At 33.9% G+C, this 24,271-nt stretch overlaps 1 protein-coding gene and 1 non-coding gene across 4 annotated transcripts in view; both read left to right on the forward strand.

Annotated features, from left to right (window-relative positions):
- The first annotated feature begins 16,236 nt into the window (after nucleotides 1-16,236).
- TRNAN-GUU lies at nucleotides 16,237-16,310 on the forward strand. The gene has a single exon. It is a non-coding gene; the product is annotated as a tRNA-Asn (tRNA).
- Nucleotides 16,311-20,328: 4,018 nt separating this feature from the next.
- The window catches only part of LOC120091084 (probable polyribonucleotide nucleotidyltransferase 1, chloroplastic), a 40,032-nt gene continuing 36,089 nt past the window's right edge, over nucleotides 20,329-24,271 (forward strand). For 2 of the 3 annotated variants that reach the window (XR_005485651.1, XM_039048915.1), the window contains exons 1-2: nucleotides 20,329-20,734; nucleotides 21,441-21,509. Coding sequence is in view for 1 of the 3 variants with exons in the window: in XM_039048915.1 (XP_038904843.1) it covers nucleotides 20,444-20,734; nucleotides 21,441-21,509 (360 nt within the window). In the remaining 2 variants the exon portion in view is untranslated. Of the gene's footprint in view, nucleotides 20,735-21,440; nucleotides 21,510-24,271 lie in introns of those variants that run through there. The other variant, XR_005485652.1, reaches the window with a different exon arrangement.

Raw genomic sequence — 24,271 nt, forward strand, 5'->3', positions numbered from 1 at the left:
CTTGAACAAGGGGCCCCACCCTCTCATTGGCTCGAGAAGGACTCAGTTTGTTGATCGGATCACAAACCAATTATTCATTAGAGAATCAATGGGACTTAAGGTATAATAGGTAATCTTGAGGGTAAAATAGACATTTGACCCAATCGTTATTATAAACAACCTGTGAAGGGTTAACTTACTGATCATGATTATATCGAGTGAACATAATACATCCATAGTGAGGGGAATGCAACTATGAGCTTTAGTGGATTGACTCGTTAGTTAACGATGGGGGTTAATTTGGAGTAAAAAGTTTAGTCAATTAATCTCGGATTGTTGGAGCCCATGATCTATAGGTCCACGAGGTCCCCCTACTAGCTCGTAAATGGATAAGCCTTAGAGTACCGTGGTAAGTTAATTTGAAACGTTCAAATTAGAATCAAGGGAATTAGTAATTATATGTGTTATAATTACGCTTTTAATTTTAGAATTAAACGAAATTGGAGAATTAATTAATATTTAAATATGATTTAAATATTAAATTCGTGAATAGGATTCATGAGGTGGAATCAGTGTAAAATTAATTTAATATTTGATATTAAATTAATTAGAATTAATTAAATTATTTAATTATTTATTTGTTAGTAATTTTATTAGAAAAATAATTTATGAAATTAATTTTAAATTAATAAATTTTTCAATTGTGAAATTAATATTTATTTTGGAAATCAATTTTAAACTGGATCAAAATTAGAAAAACACAAATTGGAAAAGATTGGAAAATATAAAATGAAAAATTGGATTTCTCCATTAACACAAACATAAGAAGCTCACTCATTTTCCCACCTTCTTCATGAGTCAATCTTCAAGCATGAGCTGCTCCTCATGTAGCAACCTATTTTGCATGATTGTCCTGTAATAAATAGAGAAGATTGAAGTGGAAATCGGGCATGCAAACTATTGCAATTCTTGAGTTTTTACTGAAAAGCTTTAGAGGTTGAAGAATGTGTTATTCAAGTTGCAGCAATGTGCTTCTTCTTCAAATTCCCTTCATTCAAGCTTATTTTGAGTCCTACAACTCAATCTAAGACTTCAAAAGAATAGTAGAGAAGACCTTGAGGTGGTTTACAAGAAGATTTGCAACTAAATTCAGTTTCAAGAGGTTCTACAAAGGTATGTCTTGAAACCCTCTTATTATTGTATGAGCATGCTTTATTTATAGCCAAAATTAATGAATTAGAATACTTATTGATCCTTGTTGCTTCTGCTACATACTGATATACTCCTACAATTGGTATCAAAGCATCATTTAAGCATTCAATTTGGTTTAATTTTGGCTTGGTGGATATTTTTTCATGAGATATATGAAAATGGTGCACTGATATGGTTTTCTGAGTTTTGGCATTTAAATTATCTTTGATTCCTTGGTTAAATTTATAATTGGCTCTTGTTTAATGAGCTTATATGTGTGCTCGAGAGTCTGTAATTTATTTGGAGTCATTAGAGTTAAAATTAAGTTGTAATTGAAGAAAAAAGTGAAGAAGGTCGAGTTGCAGAAACATGATCACAAGCCTTTGTCCAGGTAGCATTGTAATGTTGCCCTCAAGCGTCGCAATGCTGCTCATAGTTGAGCGAGGATCGAGTAGCCTGCAACGAGGAGCGAGGAGCGAGTTCAACTTCTAGCTATCAAGTAGCGAGTTTCAACGAAACCAACGAGCGAGCAACGTTGTTTTTTAACCGGTTTGACAAGTATTGAACCGCTAACCGAGTTTTAACCATCAAGGATTGACTGGTTTTCTTCAAACTGGATCCGATTTAGCTTCAAGAGGGTTTTGATTGGTCCGGTTCATCGTTCATGTGCGGTTCAAGTTGTTTGGGTTTGTTTTGGAGCAGTTCGAGCAGTCTAAAAGAGTTGTGGAGCTGTTTCTTGCTGGTTTTTGTAATGATTAGACTTTATTTGCTTGAAAATGCCAAAACTAAAACCATATCAGTATGTGTTTAATTATTTATACATGTGATATATGTTATAATTAAATAAATTTTGTATGTGCATACAATATGCCATATAGATTTAAAATTCCACTATAGAAAGCACGTTACATGCATTGAAAGTATATTATAAAGTGTTATAATATATAGTATGCATGTTTAGGGATTCTTTTATTTAATATAAATGTTATATTAAATATTGAATGTCTTTGATGTATGTTGTGGATGTTTAGTATGTCTAAAATTTTGTAAGTTGTTATAAAATTGGGTTAGACATTAAAAATCCATAACAAAGAATAGTTGCATGCTCATGTAGGTTAACCACTTGTTTTAATAGTTAAAATAGGTTGCTAAACTTATAAAATTCAAGTTACAAACTCAACCGGTGTATAATCCTGTCGAAGGTTTGAGGTATTTAAGTTGACGGTCTACGGAACACCTCCTACCTAGGGATTATGGCCGAATAATTGAGTGTTGTTAACCAGTTTTATGAGCAATACGTGAGCGATGTGAGGTTTTAAAATTGGTTTATCACCTAGACATATTAGGTTAAATCCAAATATAAATGTTATACTTGGATAAAAACCTAGACTTAGGTTATTCAATTAGCTTGAACAAGCTTAAGAAAATGTATACCCCGTTTTTAAGTTAGAACACTTCACTGGGAGTTTAATAACATATATGATATGTTATAAGAACACTTCAATAAAAATCAAATAATGTATATGATATGTTAGAACACTTCGATGGGAGATTAATAAATGTATATGATATGTTTATTTTTAGCTCTCACATCCCTAAGAGTTCATGATCGAAATTCATATGGTATTTTGTGTCACCCTGGGAGTGACCTCCATTCGAAGAATGTTTATATGAATCAAGATTTTGGTGAATGAGGGAAGTTGTTCACCTTAAAATCAAATATGATGTTTTGAAGGGGAAGCATGTTGTGAAGTAAAAGCAAGTTTGTATGTTATTTTTAAAGAGGATTACTTCTTTTTCTTGGGGTTATGATTAATCTGAGGCGGCTATGACACCTATAATTTTCCTCTGTGCTAAAGTACCCCAAGGAATGAGTAAGTTTCGGCACCATGTTAGGAGACGTTGCTCGTAGTTAATTTGATCGGTGCAAAATAGATGTCGTTAATTCTATCTTACCTAAACAAATGAAATTTATAATGCTCGAACAACTACTAAAACTAATATGTAATTAAAGTGGAAGTAGGAGGTCGATCCCAAAGGAACCTCTATTAATTGGCCGAGAATAACCTTTGAATTAAAAAAGATAGAAATATAGGGGGGAGGGGGAAGGGAGAAGGGAGGGGGTTTGTTTGTAAAGAAACTTAAAAATAATAATAATAATAACTAGAATAGAGATGAAAATAATTTGTAACTCAACTTACTATTTTTTAAAAGAGAATTGATAGAGATTCTTAGGAAATCTTGTTACTAGGTTTAATCCTATCATTGTTCTTAAACAATGACTTGAAAACTCAACATTCCATAATCCAATAAGGAAAGAACCTTAAAGACCCATATAGTTAATTAAAATGAATCATATCAATTAACCCTAATCTAAGTAAAAAACACTTCCGTATAGCATTTATCCGGTTCTTTTCTTAGATTGCTTTAAAGACATGGTTATCATGATTTTGACATTCAAGAAACACATTAGAGTACTTTTCAAGAATTATTGAATGAACGTTCAAAATTAAGAAATTCAAGAGTTAAATTGGGAAAAAGTCCTAATTAACACAAGAAAACTTAATTTTTGTAACCTATCTCATCATTATGCAATAGTACCAAGCAAGAATTACATTCAAGAAATGAAAAATCAATAGAATCAAAGCGTCAATTATCCTCCATTAGTTTCTATTTAAATTCAGTCCAAGAACATTCAAGAATGCTGACAATTCAAGAAAATATATAAAAGAACTCAAGAAATTAAACCTAGAATTAAGATTTACCAAGAAGTAGAATTACCTAGTCATGCGATTGAGAAGTCTTGAAAGAAATCTTTGAAGATATGATGAAATCCATGAAGCAATTCACTAGAGAGTTGTCAATTTTGTAAAAAATCTCTCAATACAAGAACAAATTTGTGAATTTTTCTCTCTAATTTCGGTCTAAACTCTCTTTATCAACAAAAATAATGAGTTTTTCTCTCCTGGTTGAAGTCTGAAGCAAAGCCTTTTTATTCTAAAGAAGGCCGCAGCGTTGCAATGCTGCCCTGAAGAAGTTCAATACTGCATTTGTAGGCGTGCATGCGTTTTTATTTTTTCATCAACTTCTGGAGTGTTGCAACCCTGCATAGAGCATTGGGACGCTTCTCTGTTTTGCAGCAAAATGGTGCATTTTGTCCTCTAACGTCAATCTAGCATTGAGCTTAGTGTTGTGGGGAGCATTGCAACGGTCCGAGCATTGTTGAAGTGTGTTCACTTGTTCCTTTTGAGGGGCGAAGTGGTAATTTGTCTTGGCACTTTTTCTCAAGTGATTCTTTGGTATCGTTTGGCTCGATTTAGCTCCAAATTCTTCAGAATAACCTCATTTGTATTGGGATTAGAATTTACCTATCAAAATAAACATTTTAAGCAAATAATTGAAGTAAAATTGAGGGAATTAGTATACAAAATATAGCTCTTTACAAGATCTATCAAAATACTGTCAACCTAGCTCTTGGTCGTCCCAAACAAGTTGAGAATTAAAGTATGCATACATTCAAGCAAAATATGAATTGTTTGATTGTTTAAAAAAGTTTCATTCATTTATTCAAAATTGGTTTATACAAGTTGGCACATTTTCATCTACACATTCAAATGGTCTATATATTCAAGTGTCTTACACAATGAATTGATTCTCATCTCTTTTCTCAACAATCAAGGAAGTAATGATATAAGCAAGCATTTAGAAATTTAAAGTTTTGTTAACAAAAAGCTAAAGCTTATTTTGAAAAGAAAATGTCTTTTTCTTGCAAAGTCATGAAAAAGAAAAGACTATCAAGTTTTAGTTTACTTAAAGGCTAAAACTAAAAGAAAGGAGACATCCAACTCTCAATTCCTTTTCGTCCTACACTGGCCCGGTTATCAGTTTAAGATATACCTAACTTGCATTGGAGAGAGACAATTCTAATACAAGAGTGCCTTTTTAAACTAACGCACACAAAATGTAATTGGCATTTCTTTTATCTAAAGGGATAACTTTCACACTCACACCGTCGGGAACCTATCGCTCTTTTCTCGCGGGCCCTAACTAAACATGATGAAGGTAGCTCTTTTCATCTCTATCCATGCACACACACGTTAGTGAAAGTTATGTTAATTTGGTAAGCTTGCTTTATTATTTTTATGCTGGCAACTCTTTTTTTTTTTTTTTAACACTAGGCCCTTTTTATGCCTCTTTATTTAGACTTGCTACTCTAACAAGATGGTTGTTCTTAAACCAAAGGTTGTCCTATTGAGATAACAAATAAAATTAAGTAGATATGACGTTTCCAAAAGTTTTAAGATTCTAAACAAATCTAAACAGCTAAGCATTCAATTTTTTTTTTATGAAATTAAAAGGAAAAGAAAATTTCTTTTAAAAAATGGGTTTCAAAATTTTGTTAGATTTTTTTTTTTTTTAAGAAGTCTAAAATTTTGTTTATATCCTTACTTGAAAGAGTGCGTCATCAAAATTTCATTAATAAGAATCGAGAGATTGTATAAAACAAATTATGCATAGAACAAAGTGAATGGGATTCATGTATGTGTTTTCATGCATTCAATCATTCTTGAATTTATTCATTCAAGGCAAAAATGGTCTTTTGGAGCATAAAGAATTCAATAGTCATGTTTTTCAAAGAATCAAAATAATGTAAACAAGATGAATTAAAGCCACAAATTTATTCAGATATGTCAGACCAGAGTCGCAAAATCTATGTAATTAGTCTAACTAATCAACAATCTATTAACCCGAGCTCGGATGTTCAAGGGTTCCAGACATACATTTACATGCAAAAATTTTCAACAAGGCTCATTTTTAAAGCTAATCAAAGAATACTAAAAAAAATGCAATGTCTTCACACCCAACTTAAAGATGGAACATTGTCCTCAATGTTTAGAATGAGCAAATGAGTTCAAGAAACAAAAAGTAAGGGATGTAGAGAGAAACTTCCCTAGTTTTTGTAGTTAATCATTTATTTGCTTGAAAGAGAATTTGTTGCTTTTATTTTGTTTTTCCTTGAGAGCATCTTTTTTTTTTCTTTTTTGTTTATTAACCTTGAAGATTTTTGTGTTTCTCAGGGAACATCAAAATTTTTTGTCTTTTTAAGTTCTTGCTTCTTGGGGTTTTTAGAACAACTTCCCAAGTTCTTACTCTTCTTTGGAGATGAGAGAGCTTTGGGCTTAATCCCTTTTACCTGTACACTGAAAACAGAGCAAAGATTAGAAACTTTGTTTTTGTTTTTGGTATTACAAACAAATTTTGAATTTGAATTATTAGTTGAAGGTTTTTCATTTATATAAATTTTGTTTTGAAAATTTGAATCTACTTTTAAAGTATTTATTTTTTGGCAAAATTTGTTGTTGAAGAATTATCATTATCATCTTTTGAAGAAGATTCATTCTTTTCACAAAATTGAAGTGATGAATTAGAAACATGTTTTTATCTGAATTATCATGGTTGCAAAAGTGAAGAGCAAAAGTGAAGAGATGCATGAGAAGAATCAAGGGTAATCAAATCAAAACCATAGTCAATGGAAGAAGCTATCAAACAATTAGAATTTTTGTACAACATGGAATCAACAATGTGATCAATTTCATCATATGTGTCTATGGAGCAAAGAGAATAATACTCCTCTAGAAATTTCATGGCGTCATATATATTAAAGGACTTTACCTCTCCGTCAAATTCTACTGATAAAAACTCTTTATCTACGTCAATTCTAGTTTTTACAGTTGTCATGAAGGGTCTACCAAGTAAAATATTAGAAGAAGAAGTAGAGTATGGTTCATCCATTTTCAAAATGTAAAAATCGACAGGAAAGATTTATTCTCCAACTCTCAACAAAACATCTTCTACTATACCTAGAGGTTGTATGTATGACCTATCAGCTAGTTGTATGTAAACATTCATTTTTTTGTAGGCCATTCAATTTAAGGTCTTCATAAACATGAAAAGGCATAACGTTTATTGAAGCACCTAAATCTAGCATAGCATGAGTAATAGTTCTATCTCCTATTTTACATGGCAAGGTATACATTCTCGGATCTCTACATTTTTTGGGCATATCCTTTTTTAATAAAGCAGAGACATTCTCGCTAACAGTTACTCTCTCCTCTACCTTCCCTTTTCTTTTCTTAGTACACAAGTCTTTCAAAAATTTAGTATACCTAGGTATTTGTTGAATAGCACTAAGCAAAGGGATGTTAATTTGTACACTTTTTAACATCTCAACAAGCTCTAAGTCAGTATCTTCTACCTTAGATCTTGCTAATCTACTAGGGAATAGTGCCTTAGGTACATACGGCTTTACTTTAGAAGGAGAGTAAACACATACCTCGGGAATAATAGGAGTTTCTTTTGGTTCATTTACCTTGCTCTCTTATTCTTTCATTACTTTTTCTTGCTTCATAGGAGAAGATTGAATTGGGTTTTCATCTTGAGAGGATGAGGGAATTTCCTTACCGCTTCTAAGAGTGAATGCGCTTAAATTTGCATGCTCTGGTTGAGCGGGGAGCTTTTTAGATGATTTACTCTCAAGCTTGCTTACCACAGTTGCAAGTTGCGTGATTTGTGTGCCCAAGTTTGAGAAGCCTTGTCTAGTCTTTTGTTGAAAAGATTTTGTTGAAGTTGTTTGGTTTCTTGTTGAAGTTGTATGTTGTCCTTTTACAAATTGTGGAGTTCCTGTTGAAATTTTAAAGAGTGCTCAGCAAAGGATTTCACTACATCCTCGAGGAACATACCTGAGAAGCTTGAAGAAGATTGATTTTGGTTCTCATATTGCCCTTGAAATCCCCATTTGAAATTGGGATGATCTCGCTACCCTTGGTTATAAGTTTTTCCGTGGGGATCATACTTCCTTTGGAAACCTCCTATTGCGTTCACTTGAGGTTGACCTTACGAGTAAGCTTCGGAAGCATGTCCAACCACACCACATGCTCCACACGTTTTAATTTGGGGGAGTCCTCCTTGAGCAACCTGAGTAACAAGGGAAACCAAATTAGATACTTAAGTTCTCAATGTTGGGGTTTGTGCCCTAAAGTCTCATGTCCAATAGTTTGTAAACAACTTTGTGCGAACACTTGTGATGTATAATATAAATGATATTTACTTCACTACTTGACTTTGCACATTTAGATGTTTTCCATTTTACCACAAACCAATAAACTTAAAATCCTTGGTTATCTGTATGTAACTTAAGCATGTATATGGTGACATACAAGTGGATTATGTCTTGCGTGATAACCAAAATGGTTTGTAGTATATGGATATAGGAGGGAAACTATATCCTGGTAACGCTAGGATGCGGCCCACTTTATGGAATGGTCACAAGTGTTGTGACTTGTTACAAATGATCTGATCCTGATCATTCATGTAGGGGACATGCGAAGGGGGGCGTTCTATACAAAGAGTTTGTATAAGACCTGACCACAAAGTATTAATGTTTCGTTATATAACACCGTTCATAACTGAGACTTCACTTCACTAGGATAACCATAGGTAACATGATCTCAATCCTGAGTGAGTTGGGAACTTCTGCCATTGAGGGTGGTCCTTTGATTTGCATGGGTACGAGTGACCAGAACGCCGACTCAAACTACCATTTTGGGGATTCGTCTTATTTGAGAGTTGGGAACTCAGCTACACAAGATGGAATTCACTCATTCTCCGAGGTAGGGGCAAGTAGATAGATATCTCCCTTAAGGGCTGATTCCAAGGCTTGAACGATATGGCGCCACCCACCTTCTCATGGCCCGGGAGGTGTTCACACATAGTAGGACTATGTTGTATTCTTCATTAGAGGTATGAGTGGTACTTAAGTAGGAAGATGTAATTACAGGGGCAAAACGGTAAATTGGCCTGTTGTAATTACAAGCATCTGTGAAGGGTCATCGTACTGATGATTGGTTATATCCAATGGACACAGAAATATATCTATGGCAAGAAGAGTTCAACTGTCGGTCTTTAGTAGAATATTTGGTAGTTAACGAATGGTGGATATCGTGATTAAAGAGTTTAGTCAGCTATTCATAAACCGTTGGAGCTTCGAGTCATAGGTCCATAAGGTCCTCTTGGTAGCTTGGATACAAGTTGAGAGTCATTTTTGGGTCAATTTGAAATGTTTAAATTGACAAGAGGGAGTTCGATTATATATGATATAATTGAATGAGTTAATTAAATATGATATAATCAACTTTATGTATGAGATACATTAATTTGGAGGAAATTGGATATAAATATGAATTATATCTAGTGGAAGAAAAAATATTATAATTAATATTTGATATTAATTTATAAGTTATGAATGTGATAAAATCACATTAATTGAACCGTTATAAAAGAAAATGGGAAGGCTCTTCTTTGTTTAAAATAACGGATGAGTGCATTATAAATAGCAGACGGTATGTTGATCTCGGAGTGCACGGATATTGTGAAAAAGATAGTATCATCGTTTAGAAAATCAGTGCCTATACGATAGGATTGCACGATCGCTTACATATACGATATTGTGATCACATACTAATTACACCGTCGCGCGCTATTATCTAAACGATCTTTACCTTTTTACTAAGCGATCGTTTAGCTCCTGGTATTTACTAAACGATCGTATAGACGATCGCTTAGTTTTTCCTACGCGATCATTTTAGACAATCGCTCACCCTTTTTCCTACACGATCGTATAGACGATCGTTTACCTTTCCTACACAATCGTTTAGATGATCGCTTACTACTACACGATCGTACACTTTACCTAAACGATCAAGCATGTTGCCTATGCGATAGACGACCACATCTCCCACTTGCTTGATCGTTGTGTACGGTCGTTCTTCCTCCTTCCCTCTACCAAATCCGAACAAACCCACACTTTGGATTCTCACTCCAAGAATACTGAGGGCTCTAAGTGGTGTTGTCTTCTCCGATTCCTTCTGTTCAAGTGGTGATTGTTCGAGGTAGACAATTGGGCTTCAAACTCAAGAAATCTTCATCTGATATAATTTCTTGATCCCTTTAGCATTATGAAAGTGTGTTCGGATGTATATGCGGTAATTCTGTCATAATGAATTGGAAAGATCCGTTTCCGCTCGTAGGTACTCCTGAATAAGAGTTCCTTCACTCAACTCACTAACCTCTTTAACCTGAACAACATCATATTCGAGAGTCCTTGATCCAAAATTTTTTGAATTCTCTGTCATGGTTGATATTAGCTCACTAGCTTTAGTGGGTGTTTTGTCAACTAGAGCTCCACCAGCGGCCGCATCAATGTTGCTCCTCTCAGATGGATGTAATCCTGAATAAAAATACTGGATAAGGTATTGGTTAGAAATTTGATGATGGGGAAAGGAAGCACGAAGTTGCTTATACCTTTCTCAATACTCATATAAGGACTCTCCTACCAATTGCTTTATAATATACATTTCTTTTCTAATATTATTAGCCTTAGATGCAGGAAAAAAATTTCTAAAAACCTTTTCTTAAGACCATTCCATGTGGAATCGATCCCGCTAGCAAGTAGTACAACCAATATTTGGCCACATCCTTCAAGGAGAAAGGAAAGGCCCTAAGATTAAGTTTTTCTTGCATTACTCCGTGTGGGCACATACCATCACATACCAAATGGAATTCTTTCATGTGTTTATGTAAATCCTCACCTGGATTACCTCGAAAAGTAGGTAAAAGATGAACTAAACTGGATTTCAATTCAAAAGGTTCCGTAGTCTCGGGATATACTATACATAAAAGGCGAAGCATGTTGTAAAGTAAAAGCAAGTTTGTATATTATTTTTTTAAGGGGATTACTCCTTTTTCTTGCGGTTATGATTAACCTGGGGCGGCTATGACACCCATAGTTTTCCTCTGTGCTAAATTACCCCAAGGAATGAATAAGCTTTGACACCTTGTTAGGAGATGTTGCTCGTAGTTAATTTAATCGGTGCAAAATAGATGTCATTAATTCTATCTTACCCAAGCAAATGAAATTTATAATGCTCGAATAAGTACTAAAACTAATATGTAGTTAAAGTGAAACTAGGAGGTCGATCCTAAGGGAACCTCTATTAATTGGACGATAATAACCTTTGAATTAAAAAAGATAGCAATTTGGGGGGGAAGAGGGGTTTGTTTGTAAAGAAACTTAAAAAAAAAAATTATTAANAAAAAAAAAAAAAAAAACTAGAATGAAGATGAAAATAATTTGTAACTCAACTTACTATTTTTTAAAAGATGGTTGATAGAAAAAGATTCTTGAAAAATCTTATTACTAGGTTTAATCCTATCATTGTTCTTGAACAATAACTTGAAAACTCAACATTCCATAATTCAATAAGGAAAGAATCTTAAAGACCCATATAACCAATTAACATGAATCATATCAATTAGCCCTAATCTAAGTAAAAAAAAAAGCATTTATCATGTTCTTTTCTTAGATTGCTTTAAAGATATGGTTATCATGATTATGACATTCAAGAAACACATTAGAGTAATTTTCAAGAATGATTGGATGAATGTTCTAAATTAAGAAATTCAAGAACTAAATTCAGAAAGAGTCCTAATTAACCAAAAAAAAAATTAATTAATTTTTATAACCAATCTCACTATTATGCAATATGCCAATCAAAGCGTCGATTATCCTCCATTAATTTATATTCAAATTCAGCCCAAGAACATTCAAGAATGCTGACAATTCAAGAAAATATACAAAAGAACTCAAGAAATTAAACCTAGAATTAATATTTCCCAGGAAATAGAATTACCTAGCCATGCGATTGAGAAGTCTTAAAAGAAATCTTTGAAGATATGATGAAATTCATGAAGCAATTCACTAAGGAATTGTCAATTTTGCAAGAAATCTCTCAATACAAGAACAAATTTGTGAAATTTTCTCTCTAATTTCGATCTAAACTCTCTCCATCAACAAAAATAATGAGTTTTTCTGTAACACCTCGCACATTTTATTTAATAATAATGTAATTTCAGTAACTTTATTATTTGAAAATTCAGTAATTGTCCTTAGTTGGAGGGTATTTTTGGAATTTTGGATTTCAAGTATAAGTACGAGAATTTAAGTGTTGACGTGAAAATTATTCAATTTTTGAAATTCGATTTGGAAATTAATGGCAGGAATTAATTTTCTTTTAAAAAGAAAGAAAATAAATAGTATAAAGTGGATTAAGGAAATGATTTAAATGTAATTATACTACTTCCTTTTTAGTAATTATTATTATTATTTTATAAAATAAAAAGAAGCCCATCCCCTCTCCGTCACGCACAAAATCTCTCTCTCCCTCTCAAATTTTTCTCCTGCCAGTCACGACTTCTCTCACCGCCACCTCTTTCACTGCCCAAACCCGACCTCGCCGCCATTCGCCCAGCAGGAGAGCCGCCATTTGAGTCGTCGCCGCTCCAGCCCCCTGACCACTGCACGCCACCTCCGACCCAGCCTCTTGACCGCCGCGTGCCGCACTGTCTTTCAGCAGCTTGACTCTTGGATTTTGGTAAGATCTATTTTGGTGGTTGGGTTTCTTAAAAGATTTTGGATGCCCACTAAGTTGGATTAAAGATTAAATTAGTCGCATTATTTTAATTTTAGATTTGAACTTGAGAAATCACAGCAGCAACTGTCCAACGGATTCAAGATCGTTCGGCAAGAGTGTTGGTAAGAGTCATAGTCCTTATTATTGGTTTGCGGGCATGCTTTAATTTCTGAATTAAGTTTGACTTAACCTTTGTATCTTTAAGGTTCCAAGTCGTCGTCCATTGGGATTTAAAATCTGTTAGCATAAGATTTTGGAGTTGAAATCTTGGGAGTGGTTGTTGATCAAGTTCTTTGGGTAAGTTTTTTAGTATTGTGGATCTGAGATTTCATAATTATTGTTGGACTGAAATTTAATGGTTGTATTCGTATGTTAGGGTCGTTAATTCAAACCGCGATCATCATTTGGTTGTCTAATTTTATCAGTGGAATTTCGATTAAGGTAAGTAATCTTACTACTAGAACTGCCCACGGGCCAGACTTTAGTTATATACTAGCACGATTATTGTATGTTATGGCAAATGTTAGCATGATAAATTATAGTATGATCTGAACCAAAGTATGTTATGGCACGAGATCTGAATTGTTTAAATATACGCATAGATACTTGAATGCTGGTATGAGATGGTATGTGTTTCCTATGATTGTATCTGATCTGATGATGTTGAGGCATACATGTATGTTGTAGAACTATGATGTTAATGTATACATGAATGTTGTAAAACATGTTGTTGAGGTATATATGTATGTGGTAGAGCCATGGTATCGAGGATTACATGTATGTCATAGATTCGTACGGTGATGATTTTGATGTTGAGATCGTGTGACTGTCCTTACTGATTAGTTAGATGCCCATTAGATTTTGTGTTTCCTTCAAGATTCACCAGTTTGTGTCTCCTTCGGGATTCACCAGTTTATGTCTCCTTCGGGATTCAGCAGAGGTAGTGGGCATACTTACTACAGTAAGATAGGACTCAGCCTCTTTCTTGTTTCAAGTGTATATGTGCCATAGGTGGGTATCTAGAGGACATAGATGCCCAGCCTGACCCAGTAGTGGGGTTACTTACTGAGTATTTTATACTCATTCTTTCTCTTGATGTTGTTTCAGGTAAAGGTAGAAATGCACCGTCGATGAACAAGCGGAATTCGTGATCAAGTCACTGGGACTAGTTTTTTTACGCTTCCGCATAATGAGATTTAAAGTTCTTTTCATACTTCTCTTATTATTAGTTTTGATGTTCGAAACTTATTAGTAAGAATTGTTTTTCATATTTATTTATTAACCTTTATGACTTATGGGTACCCTAATCTTGTTTTCAACATTTGCATTTAATAAAGAACTTTTGAACTCCCTTATCTATTTAGCATTTATTCCAACATAAAGGAGTGTCGTTTTAAGTGCCATGAATGCATGTATTTTAGTAACGACCTAACTTAAGTCCTAGGGGGTCGGGTCGTTACATTTTCTCTTATAGTTGAAGTCTGAATCGAAGCCTTTTTGTTCTGAAGAAGGTCGCAACGTTGCAACACTGCTCTGAAGAAGTCCAATGTTGCATTGCACAGGCACGCGCACGCGCGTTTTGATTTTTCTGCCAACTTCTAAAGCGTCGCAACACTGCGTAAGGTGTTGCGATACTACCCTGTTTTGCAGTAAAATGGTGCATGTTGTCCTCCAACGTCGAGCTAGCATTAAGCTTAGTGTTGTGGGGAGCGTTGCGACGCTCTGAGCATTGCAGAAGTGTTTTGACTTGTTCCTTTTGAGGGGCAAAGTGGTCATTTGTCTTAGCGCTTCTTCTTAAGTGATTCTTTAGTGTTGTTTAGCTCGATTTAGCTCCAAATTCTTCGAAATAACTCCATCTGTGTTGGGATTGGAATTTATCTATCAAAATAGAAATTTTATGCAAAGAATTGAAGTAAAATTGAGGGAATTAGTATACAAAGCATAGCTCTTTACAAGACCTATCATTGGATGTCTTTCACGTAACCTATGTGGACAAGCCAAAATAATGATGACGTGTTTAGATAAGGGGTTCCTCTTTCATGTAAAGTAAGAAAATTGAGAAAAACACAAGAAAAAGAATAAAAGTTTGGTTTCCTTAAGTGTGTCATTGCATTATTGAGTCTAGAAAGCTTAGCTCTTGAACCTTCGAGCCAAAGTAGAGGGAAAATGAATTGAGAGTCTTATAAGACCATTTTGGGTTTTACAGGTTTAACTAGTTAAGGCTTTGGACTCATTCATGCACGAATTGGTTTAGAATCGTTTTAAAAATGTGCTTTATTGATTGATTGTGATCTAATTTCATTTTTTATTGCAATATTATCCTTAGATACTGTTGGGACTAGAGTAACGACCCATGTGATTGAGCAAGCATATTTTTTAAGAACGTTACCTTGCTCGTGGAAGATTAAGAATTAAGTTGAGAGTATTTGATAGCACCAAATGTGTTATTTTCCTCTTCTTAGTTCTAGGTCGTTACCATGTTTAATGTGTTTATTTAATGATTTTATAGGTTTCGAGTATATTGGAGGTAGAATCAATCATTACGAGTTGTTCGAAGTTAATTTGGAGCAATTAGGAGCTAATTTGAACAACTAGGCTTCAAAAGGATGTGAAATGATGAAAATGCGCCTGGATGAAGCGTTGTGCAACGCTTCAAGACAGTGGCCTTCATAATGTTGAGAAACAAGGTAGCGTTGCAACGCTCCAAATTTTGACAGAGGCGCGCACAAGGCCTCGCAGCATACCAACATTGCGACTGTAGTTTATAAGTCTTCTCCTTGATTTAGGGCAACGGAATCACCCCATTCGGGCTTCCAGCCCTCTTTCCCTTTCTTCTCTCTTCCATTTTCTTATTTGGATGTTCATTTTGTAATTAATTGAGTAGATTCCGAGTTGTAGCTTCTCATCTTCCATGGGAAGAACTTTTCATTTACTCTTTTGTTAGAATTTCCTTAGCTCTTCGTTTTGATTGATAATTTCAACTCAAGAACGAATTCCCCAATTGTTTCACTTTCCTTCGTTGACAAGTTTCAAAATCTAGAGTTTATAATTTGATTACTTTAGTTTGTATTAAATTTTCTAGATCTAAAATTATCCAATAAATACCCACTTATCTTACTTTCAAAATCACAACAACATGTCCGTCTTCAATCTTCTCTTCTCTTACTTTCTCGTATTTATCTCTTTTGCTCTTTTAAGATGGAGGAGATAAGTTAGAAAATATTTGTTGCACGATATAAAAAAATAAATCTCTAAAATTTTAAAATTTTGTGTCTAATAAATCTCTAAACTTTTAATTTTTGAAAAAAACCTCTTTACTGTATACATGATTTTAAAATCTACCTGATAAAAGAATTGAAAACTTATAGTTAATATATTAAATACTTTAGGCACACGACACAAATCTAAAAAGTTTTGCATTTGTTTCTGCTGAGAGAAGTACAAATTGGGTTAAGATATTTTTAGTTTCATTTATGACATCTTTGGATTTATTTAGTCATTAATGAAATAATATTGGATTTATGTAGTCATCAAAATTGCTGGAATAGCTCAGTTGGTTAGAGCGTGTGGCTGTTAACCACAAGGTCGGAGGTTCAAGCCCTCCTTCTAGCGATTTCTATTGGTTTTTTGCATCATATTTTCTCTGTTTTGCTCTAATAGCCCAAGTCTACTGAACTTTTTACCTATTTTGCTCTGTATGTATCTGATGCTATAACTTTGTCCATTCCTTGTAAATCACAAGTTGACAATCAAGGTGGATTAAATTAAGCTTAGGGATAGAGACTAGATTATATAGAAGAAATTTCATGTTTTCTAAAAGTATCGAACAAAGAAAATAAGTATAGAACAAAGTTTTGTGTTAATGAGGTTAAGAAATAAGATGTTGAGGTAAATTGTCTAAATTCACTGTCAAAATCATTACATGTGACATGTTTATTGATGCGCGATGAGTTAATAAGAAAGCTATTTTCATACTAAATATAAGTTCATATAACTCTACTAAACAATATAAATCATAAGCAGATTAACAAGTAAAGAGAATTATACATAGAAAATTTGTAACAAGACTTTTAAAAACATGAAACATATACTCGAAAATCCCATCACCAGAATTGTACCCAAAGTTAGCCATGTTAGCATTGATCAAGAAGATAAAAATGCCATTTAACCAAAATTGCTAATGATACTATAATATATATAATAAATCTAAGTGTTTATGTGCTTTTAGACATTAATTGATTAAAAAACTCCTTTCAAGATTTGGACGAATTCGAAAACTCTTTCACTCCTATAAAGGCTTATTTGAGAAACGATTTTTTACTTATAAGATGAATGCTTTATAAAAGTCTTTAACTGACATTCTTGATTAACAATGTCTTGGTAAATTCAAGAGAATTGGAGACTGACAAAATTGACCAAGAAAATAAAACTTTCGTACTCTTAAATTTATGATTCATATAAGAATAATAAAGTTACATTGGAAGAGATTCAATAATTTAAGAAAACAATTTATCGTATAGGTAAAATGAAAGAGTTGAAACTTTAATTCCAAAAAGAAAGATCAATAAGGTTCTTTTAAGAAAACTTTTCAAGAGGGGATCCAAGAGTAATTGGAAAAGAAAATAATTACCAATCCAATTATTGTGGTTAAAGAGAGGCAATTGATTGAAAAACAAATTTTTTCCCTAAAGAAAATGCAAAGTCAAATAATAATAATAATAATAATTAAGCAAGTAAAATCATCAATAGGAGAAAATTACTCTCGTATGTTTTAGTCACTTCTATCCCATGTGTAAAATAAGAAGATTCTTCATAAACTCGAGATTGAGTTCTTGATTTGAGGTGTTTTTTTTTAATACAACTCCTATAAATGACAGTTTAACACTCATAGATAATGGAATAGAAATTTGGAGTACATAAAACATTAATGTTTGCAAGATAGTAGACATGAGGTTAGGTTTGAAACATAATCTCATTTCTTTATTGTTGTTTGACTCAATAGATTGTGAATATAGAAGATATGTTATAGCCCTCAACATCATTCTACCATCCCAACATTTGTGATCCCTCTCGTATTCCGAGCTTTTGCCATTAGTCGCTGGCACTCACAAGTCTCAACACCTCAATGACCCTTGCTTCGTTTAATCACTATCACAAGTCGAAAAATTACCACATCCTGGTTTGTAAATTGTAGCCAAATTCTCCCCAAAAATCGTAAATTAAATCGATTGGGAATTTAATTGACCAATAATTAAACCAAGCTTGATTAGTTTTCTATAAAATCAATTGATGTTTGATTCTTGAGTCGATCCAAACCAATAGAATGAATAGATGACCACCTCTAATTTTCACATACCATAAATCTGGATTTGATTTTATCACAACAATTTGATAATATCGTGCAACACAATATTTTTAAGGGGTCTTTTCAAAATTAATAAAAAGGCACAAACTATTTATAGTGGATAGCAAAATTTAAAAAAAACCCAAAAATGGTGGAAGAAAGCCCAACTCAAAAAGTGAAATACCGAAACTATCTTTGCCCACACAAAAAATCGTGACCTGATAACGATTAAATAGGACCATCCAAATTCGCCCAATGCCCGCATCCGCCGTCCACATCTTCTTCTTGCAACGACAACCGATGTTTGACTATCGTCCTCTATCTCGCCATTGCTGCTTTCGATTTTTTTTTCTCTCCTTCATCATTATCAACCGATCTCTATTGCTTATTTCGCCGCCTTTTCCTCTTGAACCAAATTCTACTTCATCTTCTTCTCTTGTTGTTACTTGCAATTTTTCAAGGTTACAATCTATCATTACATCCTTCAAGGTAATCATTCCCTTTTCTTTTCATTTAATTAATTCTTCTATTTAATCATACTTATTAAACATATTGAACCTAATTTTGTATAACTAGATGATAAGCAAAAAAATAGTCAAAGTTGATGGAAGCAAAGGCAAAAGAAAGAAAATAATGAAAGTTGAATCATTAATAGTTAGAGCAAAACCAAACAAATCTGACGAGAAGAAGAAGGTAAACTATCCATAAAACTTTAACATCAATACATACTTGTTGTGCATTATGTCAACTATCTATCTTAGGAACTTTAGCAAAAACTTTAACATCAATCCATCTATTATTGATAAATTTGAATTAAGATAGATTGAAATAGAGTTTTATATCTGTCTATCTTCTATTATTGTCTATTTCAGATAGACAGATATAGATTACAAATAGACAGAGATAAAATACTATCTCTATCTATCTCAAATAGACAATGATAAATATTGAACACTAATATCTACTTCTATAGTTTCGATATGGTTTGCCCTCTATATTTGTTTAGTTGAGTGGATCTATTCATAACCTTGAATCGAGAGAGACCGAGATGAGATAGACAATGATAAAACGCTATCTGATATATACACTATGTCTGTCTATCTCAGATAGACAGAGATTAAGCACTATCTCTGTCTATATCGACTCCTTTCGATCCAATCTTGTACTAATTTGGAACTTTCGACTAACTGGCTTCCAAAATAGCTTCGCAATGTTGTATGCAACAACTTGTTGGAATTGTAGAGCAAAAGTTAATAACTTGGTTTATGAATTGGTTCAAGAATATTTGTTGTCCTTTGAGTTTTTTTTTTTTATTATTATTATTTTTATTTGTATTATTATTGTTATTATTATTTTGCAGAATAAAGCATTAGAGTGAAGAGAATACTGTGAAATTTGAAGAAGAAGAACTGTTCTTCACTTGGCAATGCAACGTGAGACATTACAAGGCAATGGAAGGAGGAGTAGGAGGAAAATCGCTGTAGGAAATCAAGGGTAGTTTTGAAATTTTTTAAAAAGTATCCGTTGATATGATTTTTTGCCATGGTATGTAAATACTTTGTATTTTTTTTTTTCTATTTTTGACAATTTCCCTATTTATAAATGGTAAGCTATATACATACACACGTGTAAATTTTTTATCCAAAAATATCAATTCTTTTTTTATTATACTTGAGTCTATTTCAACACAAATTAGACGTTCTTCCAACTCTGCTCCCGATATATACTAATTATTACTACATATTTATTTGCACTGTTGCTATACACAGTCAATTGAAAAGATACTCTCACTATTATCATGATCACTTTCATCCTAATGACTAAATGATTTATTTTAAAATACAACCTAATTGAACTATCAAATTAAATGACTTTTGACTTGAAAATAATTATTTTCATCCCAAGTCTCATTATACTATACTTTGATTAGCCTCCCGCTTGAAAATAGATGCCAACAAATAGGATGAATAAACGAAAAAAAAAACCAATATTGGACAATGAAATTAAGCTCCATAAAAGATCTTAAAAAAAAAGGTATATCAACTACCATTTAACAAAGCTCAAGAACTATTACAATATTTGAAGTATATATACTAAATTTGATATAATCATTCTTAAAAAAATTTATATAATCAACCAACAAGAATAATAGTAATATTACAAAAATTTAAAGTCGAAGAACCAATATGTTAATTTAATGAAATTAACCTTGTTTTTTTCAAGCATTTTGAAAGGATTAAATATTCCCTCCAAAAATGTTGCATAAAAAAATCGAAAAGACAATTTTAGCGAGCCGTCAATTAGAGGGAGTGGATAAAATCCGTACACTCTTCATTTTCTCTCTTCCCCTTCTTCCCCGTCTGCTTCTCGAACACAAGGCAGCTGCAGCTGCAGATTAACAATGTTAGCAAATCCTTGCGGCCTCCATTTCCGACCATGCTATTCCCACACATCTGAATTCTCTAATTTTGGGACATCCAAATTCTCTTTATCTTCTTATTGCCCTCGCTTCCATGGTTCCGCGAAATCCAAGTTGTCTTCTCTTTCGCTTCTTCGCAGTAAGAAAAACGGTAAGGGATTGGTCACCAGGGCTCTTTCGGAGTCTGCAGTACCCGACTCGGTTGCGGCGAGGGATGTGGCACTGGGTTCTTTGCGGCCTTACTCTGTCAAAATTCCTGTTGGGGATAGACATGTAAGCCTGTGAAATTTTACCTTCCGCGACTTTGCTGTGTTGAATAGGAGTTTATGGAAGTTGGGTTAGGAAGAAATATTAGAGTATGATCTCCCGTAGGCTTTTTCTCGTGGTGAATGTAAGTATTGAGTTGTTTGGGTGGGTTAATTTGAATTGTTTTATTATTTAGACTGTATGGAACATATTCTAAATCACTGTATCTGTGTTGCCAAAAGGAAATTTTTGGTTGTTCAAGCATTGTGTAAGCCAGTTGCCTATTTAAAAAATAAGAAGAATGAATTCAAGTTAATGCCAGTTAGTGAGTGAGAGTTGTAGCTGAAATATATAAAATTCTGCCACCGGGTTATATGGAGCTGTAAAGCTAAATAAGCTCGAGAGAAGGTAGAACTGAGTGGAGGAAGAAGCTTATGCGTGTGAGAGAGAAACTTGAAAATTTGAGGGTGGGCGTGCGGGGTTCTTCTTCATTTTACTGTGAGCTCTATGTAATTTGCTTTGTTTGGTTAATATATGTGATGGAGGGAAGCCGGTCATTCCAATGGATGTGACCAACCTAGTAGAACCACTTAGCTTTTATTATACTTGCAGTCTGCTTTAGTATATTTGTCTGTATCCATGATTGTGCTCTTATCTTATTGTCTGAACGAGCATGTTCAACATATATGTGCGTCTTTACTGGAGCTTTTATTCTACATACTGATTCTTTCAGATTTTGGTTGAGACGGGCCATATTGGGAGACAAGCTAGCAGTGCTGTTACAGTAACTGATGGAGAAACTGTAAGATGCATTTTAAATTCGTATAATTCTTTTGCTTGTGAACGGAAAATTGAACTGGGGTTTGGCACCCATGCATACAAATGACGATACTGGCATACGTGAAATTTTTTTGCTTTAATGAAGTATCTGTCTTTTTCCCTCCCTTTAATTTTTATTTTTGTTTCTCCTTATGTTGGACTTTCATTGTGAAACATGAAAGAATTTATAAGGACAGACAAAAGGATATCCCACGCAAGCAGAGTCCAAGCTTACAGAAAGGGTCTATAGTCCAAAAGAACAACACCTACTAGACAATTACATGTTATGACAGAAACAATTGACAAGCAAAAAATCAAGCAGGAAGAAATTAACATACAGATTTACATGGTTCACTAATGATATGTTAGTTATATCCATGGGCAGGGTGAGAGATATTGTTTTATCATCTTGAGGAGCAATAGAGTACTAAATATAGAGATGTGTGCAGGTAAAGGTTTAGAGGGTTATATATAGCACCACTCTTAAATCCCACATAGAATAAGACCCAAAGCGAAAATTGAATAATAATCTCCATATATTATTTTATCAATGAATAGTCTTGTTTCCGTTTTAAAAAAAAATCTCCATATAACTTAGGTTTTCGGGCGTTGCCTTGAGCCCCCATGTTTGGTCATTTGAAGCACCAGATAACAAATTCAAAGGATTTTCAACTTTACAAAAGGGCTCAGGGGCCACCGTCTACAAGGAGGTATCAAACATTTTCCAAAGAATCTTCAAGACTGATCAACCGCTCTAAGAATCCTAGTGGTTCTTTCGAGCCATACACACCATAAAATCACAAACGAACAAACTTGCCAAATAAGTTTTCCTTTATCCTTAAAAGGAGGGATAACTTAACCTCTTCTATCTCAAACCTATGATCCTATTATGAACAAAATAAACCCCGAAGAAGTCCAAAAACTAGCCCCACATCAACTAAAATTGGCAGCTCCAGACCAAATCATCAATACCCTAACATTTTGTCTTTAATATCTATTATGGCGGGTACTAAGCCACAAATATTCCTTTTAATTTTAACTTTGGTTGAGCAGTCATGGTGTAGTTTTGTGCTTGAGCTCTCTCGAAATGGCGATGTCGCCTAAAGAAGAAGAATTGGCATGGATAAGAACTAGATGGATAAGTAATTGTTTGAGGAGAGGTTTGGTGGTACTTTGTTCGAGAGGATTTGAGAACTAGACGGATAACTCGCACATTGGCTGGATAGGAGGAAGATCATGGGCGTAAGAAACAATATCTCTATCGGTATGAGGCATTTTGGTTGAAACCAAAAGCAAACCCATGAGGGTTTGTCATCCATAAAAGGATTAAGTAAATACTAATTACTCAAGATAAAATAGTATAAATAGGGAGTTAGATAAATGAGGGATAGGCTTGAGTGGTAACAGTAAGTGGTAAGGAAATAATCTACACATTTAGAGATCCTTCCTTCCCGTAGTGAAATTCTTCTTTACTACATTAGTCACCTTTACTAAGAAAACATAGAAGAAGGTGGAGGAGAGAGTCAATGACAACAATAGTAGAGGCTTTGATAAATTGGAACCTCTTTTTTTATTTTTTGTAACAAGAAACGAAACCTTTCATTGATGAAATGAAAAGAAACTAATGTTCAAGAATACAAACTCTATGTGAGAGTGAAAGAAAGAAAGCAATAAAAAAAGCATAAAATTCAAGCTCGATAATGTGGGCTTGTAACTCAACTAAGGGCATCAGTGTGGTTGGAAGTGGGCTCAGCCCACCAGGAATGAGCCAAACAAAACAAACTAGTGAACCCAAAAGAAACTAAATTAAACCAAACACAATGCCAAAATCAGCCAAATAAAACTGCACTAAAAACTAAAACAAAAAAAATAACAACATGAAGTAGCATGAGGCACGATGCTTCCATTTGCACCATTAGTTTTTAATGCTTTCTTCTTTCCTTTCGATCTACTTAGATTTGCCTTCGTGCCCTTGCTCCTCATGGGCCTTTCCATGCATGCGATTTTGTTTTGGCTTTGGACTGCCTTTATTTGATATTTCCTAGTTTTTGCCTTCGCTTAGGTCAGATGTTTGTATCTGGTTCCAAGTCTTTTTGGGAAGTTTTCTTGTAGTTCATTCTTTTATCGATTATGGGGCCCCATTCTCCACCCCCTCTTTATTCTACTCACTTTGGAAGATGTATGTCCCAAGAAGGTCAAATTCTTTGCTTAGTTGGTCTCACATGAGAGATTAACACTATTGACATCTACTTACCTCATCCACCTGTAGTATTTTGTTGTTCTAGGGCCTTATCGATGCAACATTTTTAAGAGAGCATATTTTATGGGATTGCCAATTTGGAGGTGCAAGTACAATTTGGGGTAGCATTTTGGAGATATTTGGAGTGTAGCTCAGTAGTTGGCTCATGGTAGTTTGCATAGGGTCTTGGATGAAGGAGGCACTCTCCAAGATTTGGTTGACTCTTTGGCGTGCTACTTTTTTCCATTATTTGGGGGTTTTGGAATATTTGGCGCGACAGAAATAGGAGGGGTTTTAGTAATTTTGAGGTCTTGGGAGGAAATTTAAACTTTGGCCAGGTTCAATGCCTCTCTTTGGATTTATTAATTGAATTGGAACCTTCTTGTAATTTTATAGTTTGTTTGTCTTTAGTTTCTTTGCTCCTTTTGTTTTGGCCATTTCGTTTTCTATGTATCCCTTGTATATTCTCTTATTTTCGTCCCTTTCATTTAGAAAGAATTAGATTT

Source organism: Benincasa hispida, chromosome 11, assembly GCF_009727055.1.
Source record: "Benincasa hispida cultivar B227 chromosome 11, ASM972705v1, whole genome shotgun sequence".
Classification (NCBI taxonomy): domain Eukaryota; kingdom Viridiplantae; phylum Streptophyta; class Magnoliopsida; order Cucurbitales; family Cucurbitaceae; genus Benincasa; species Benincasa hispida.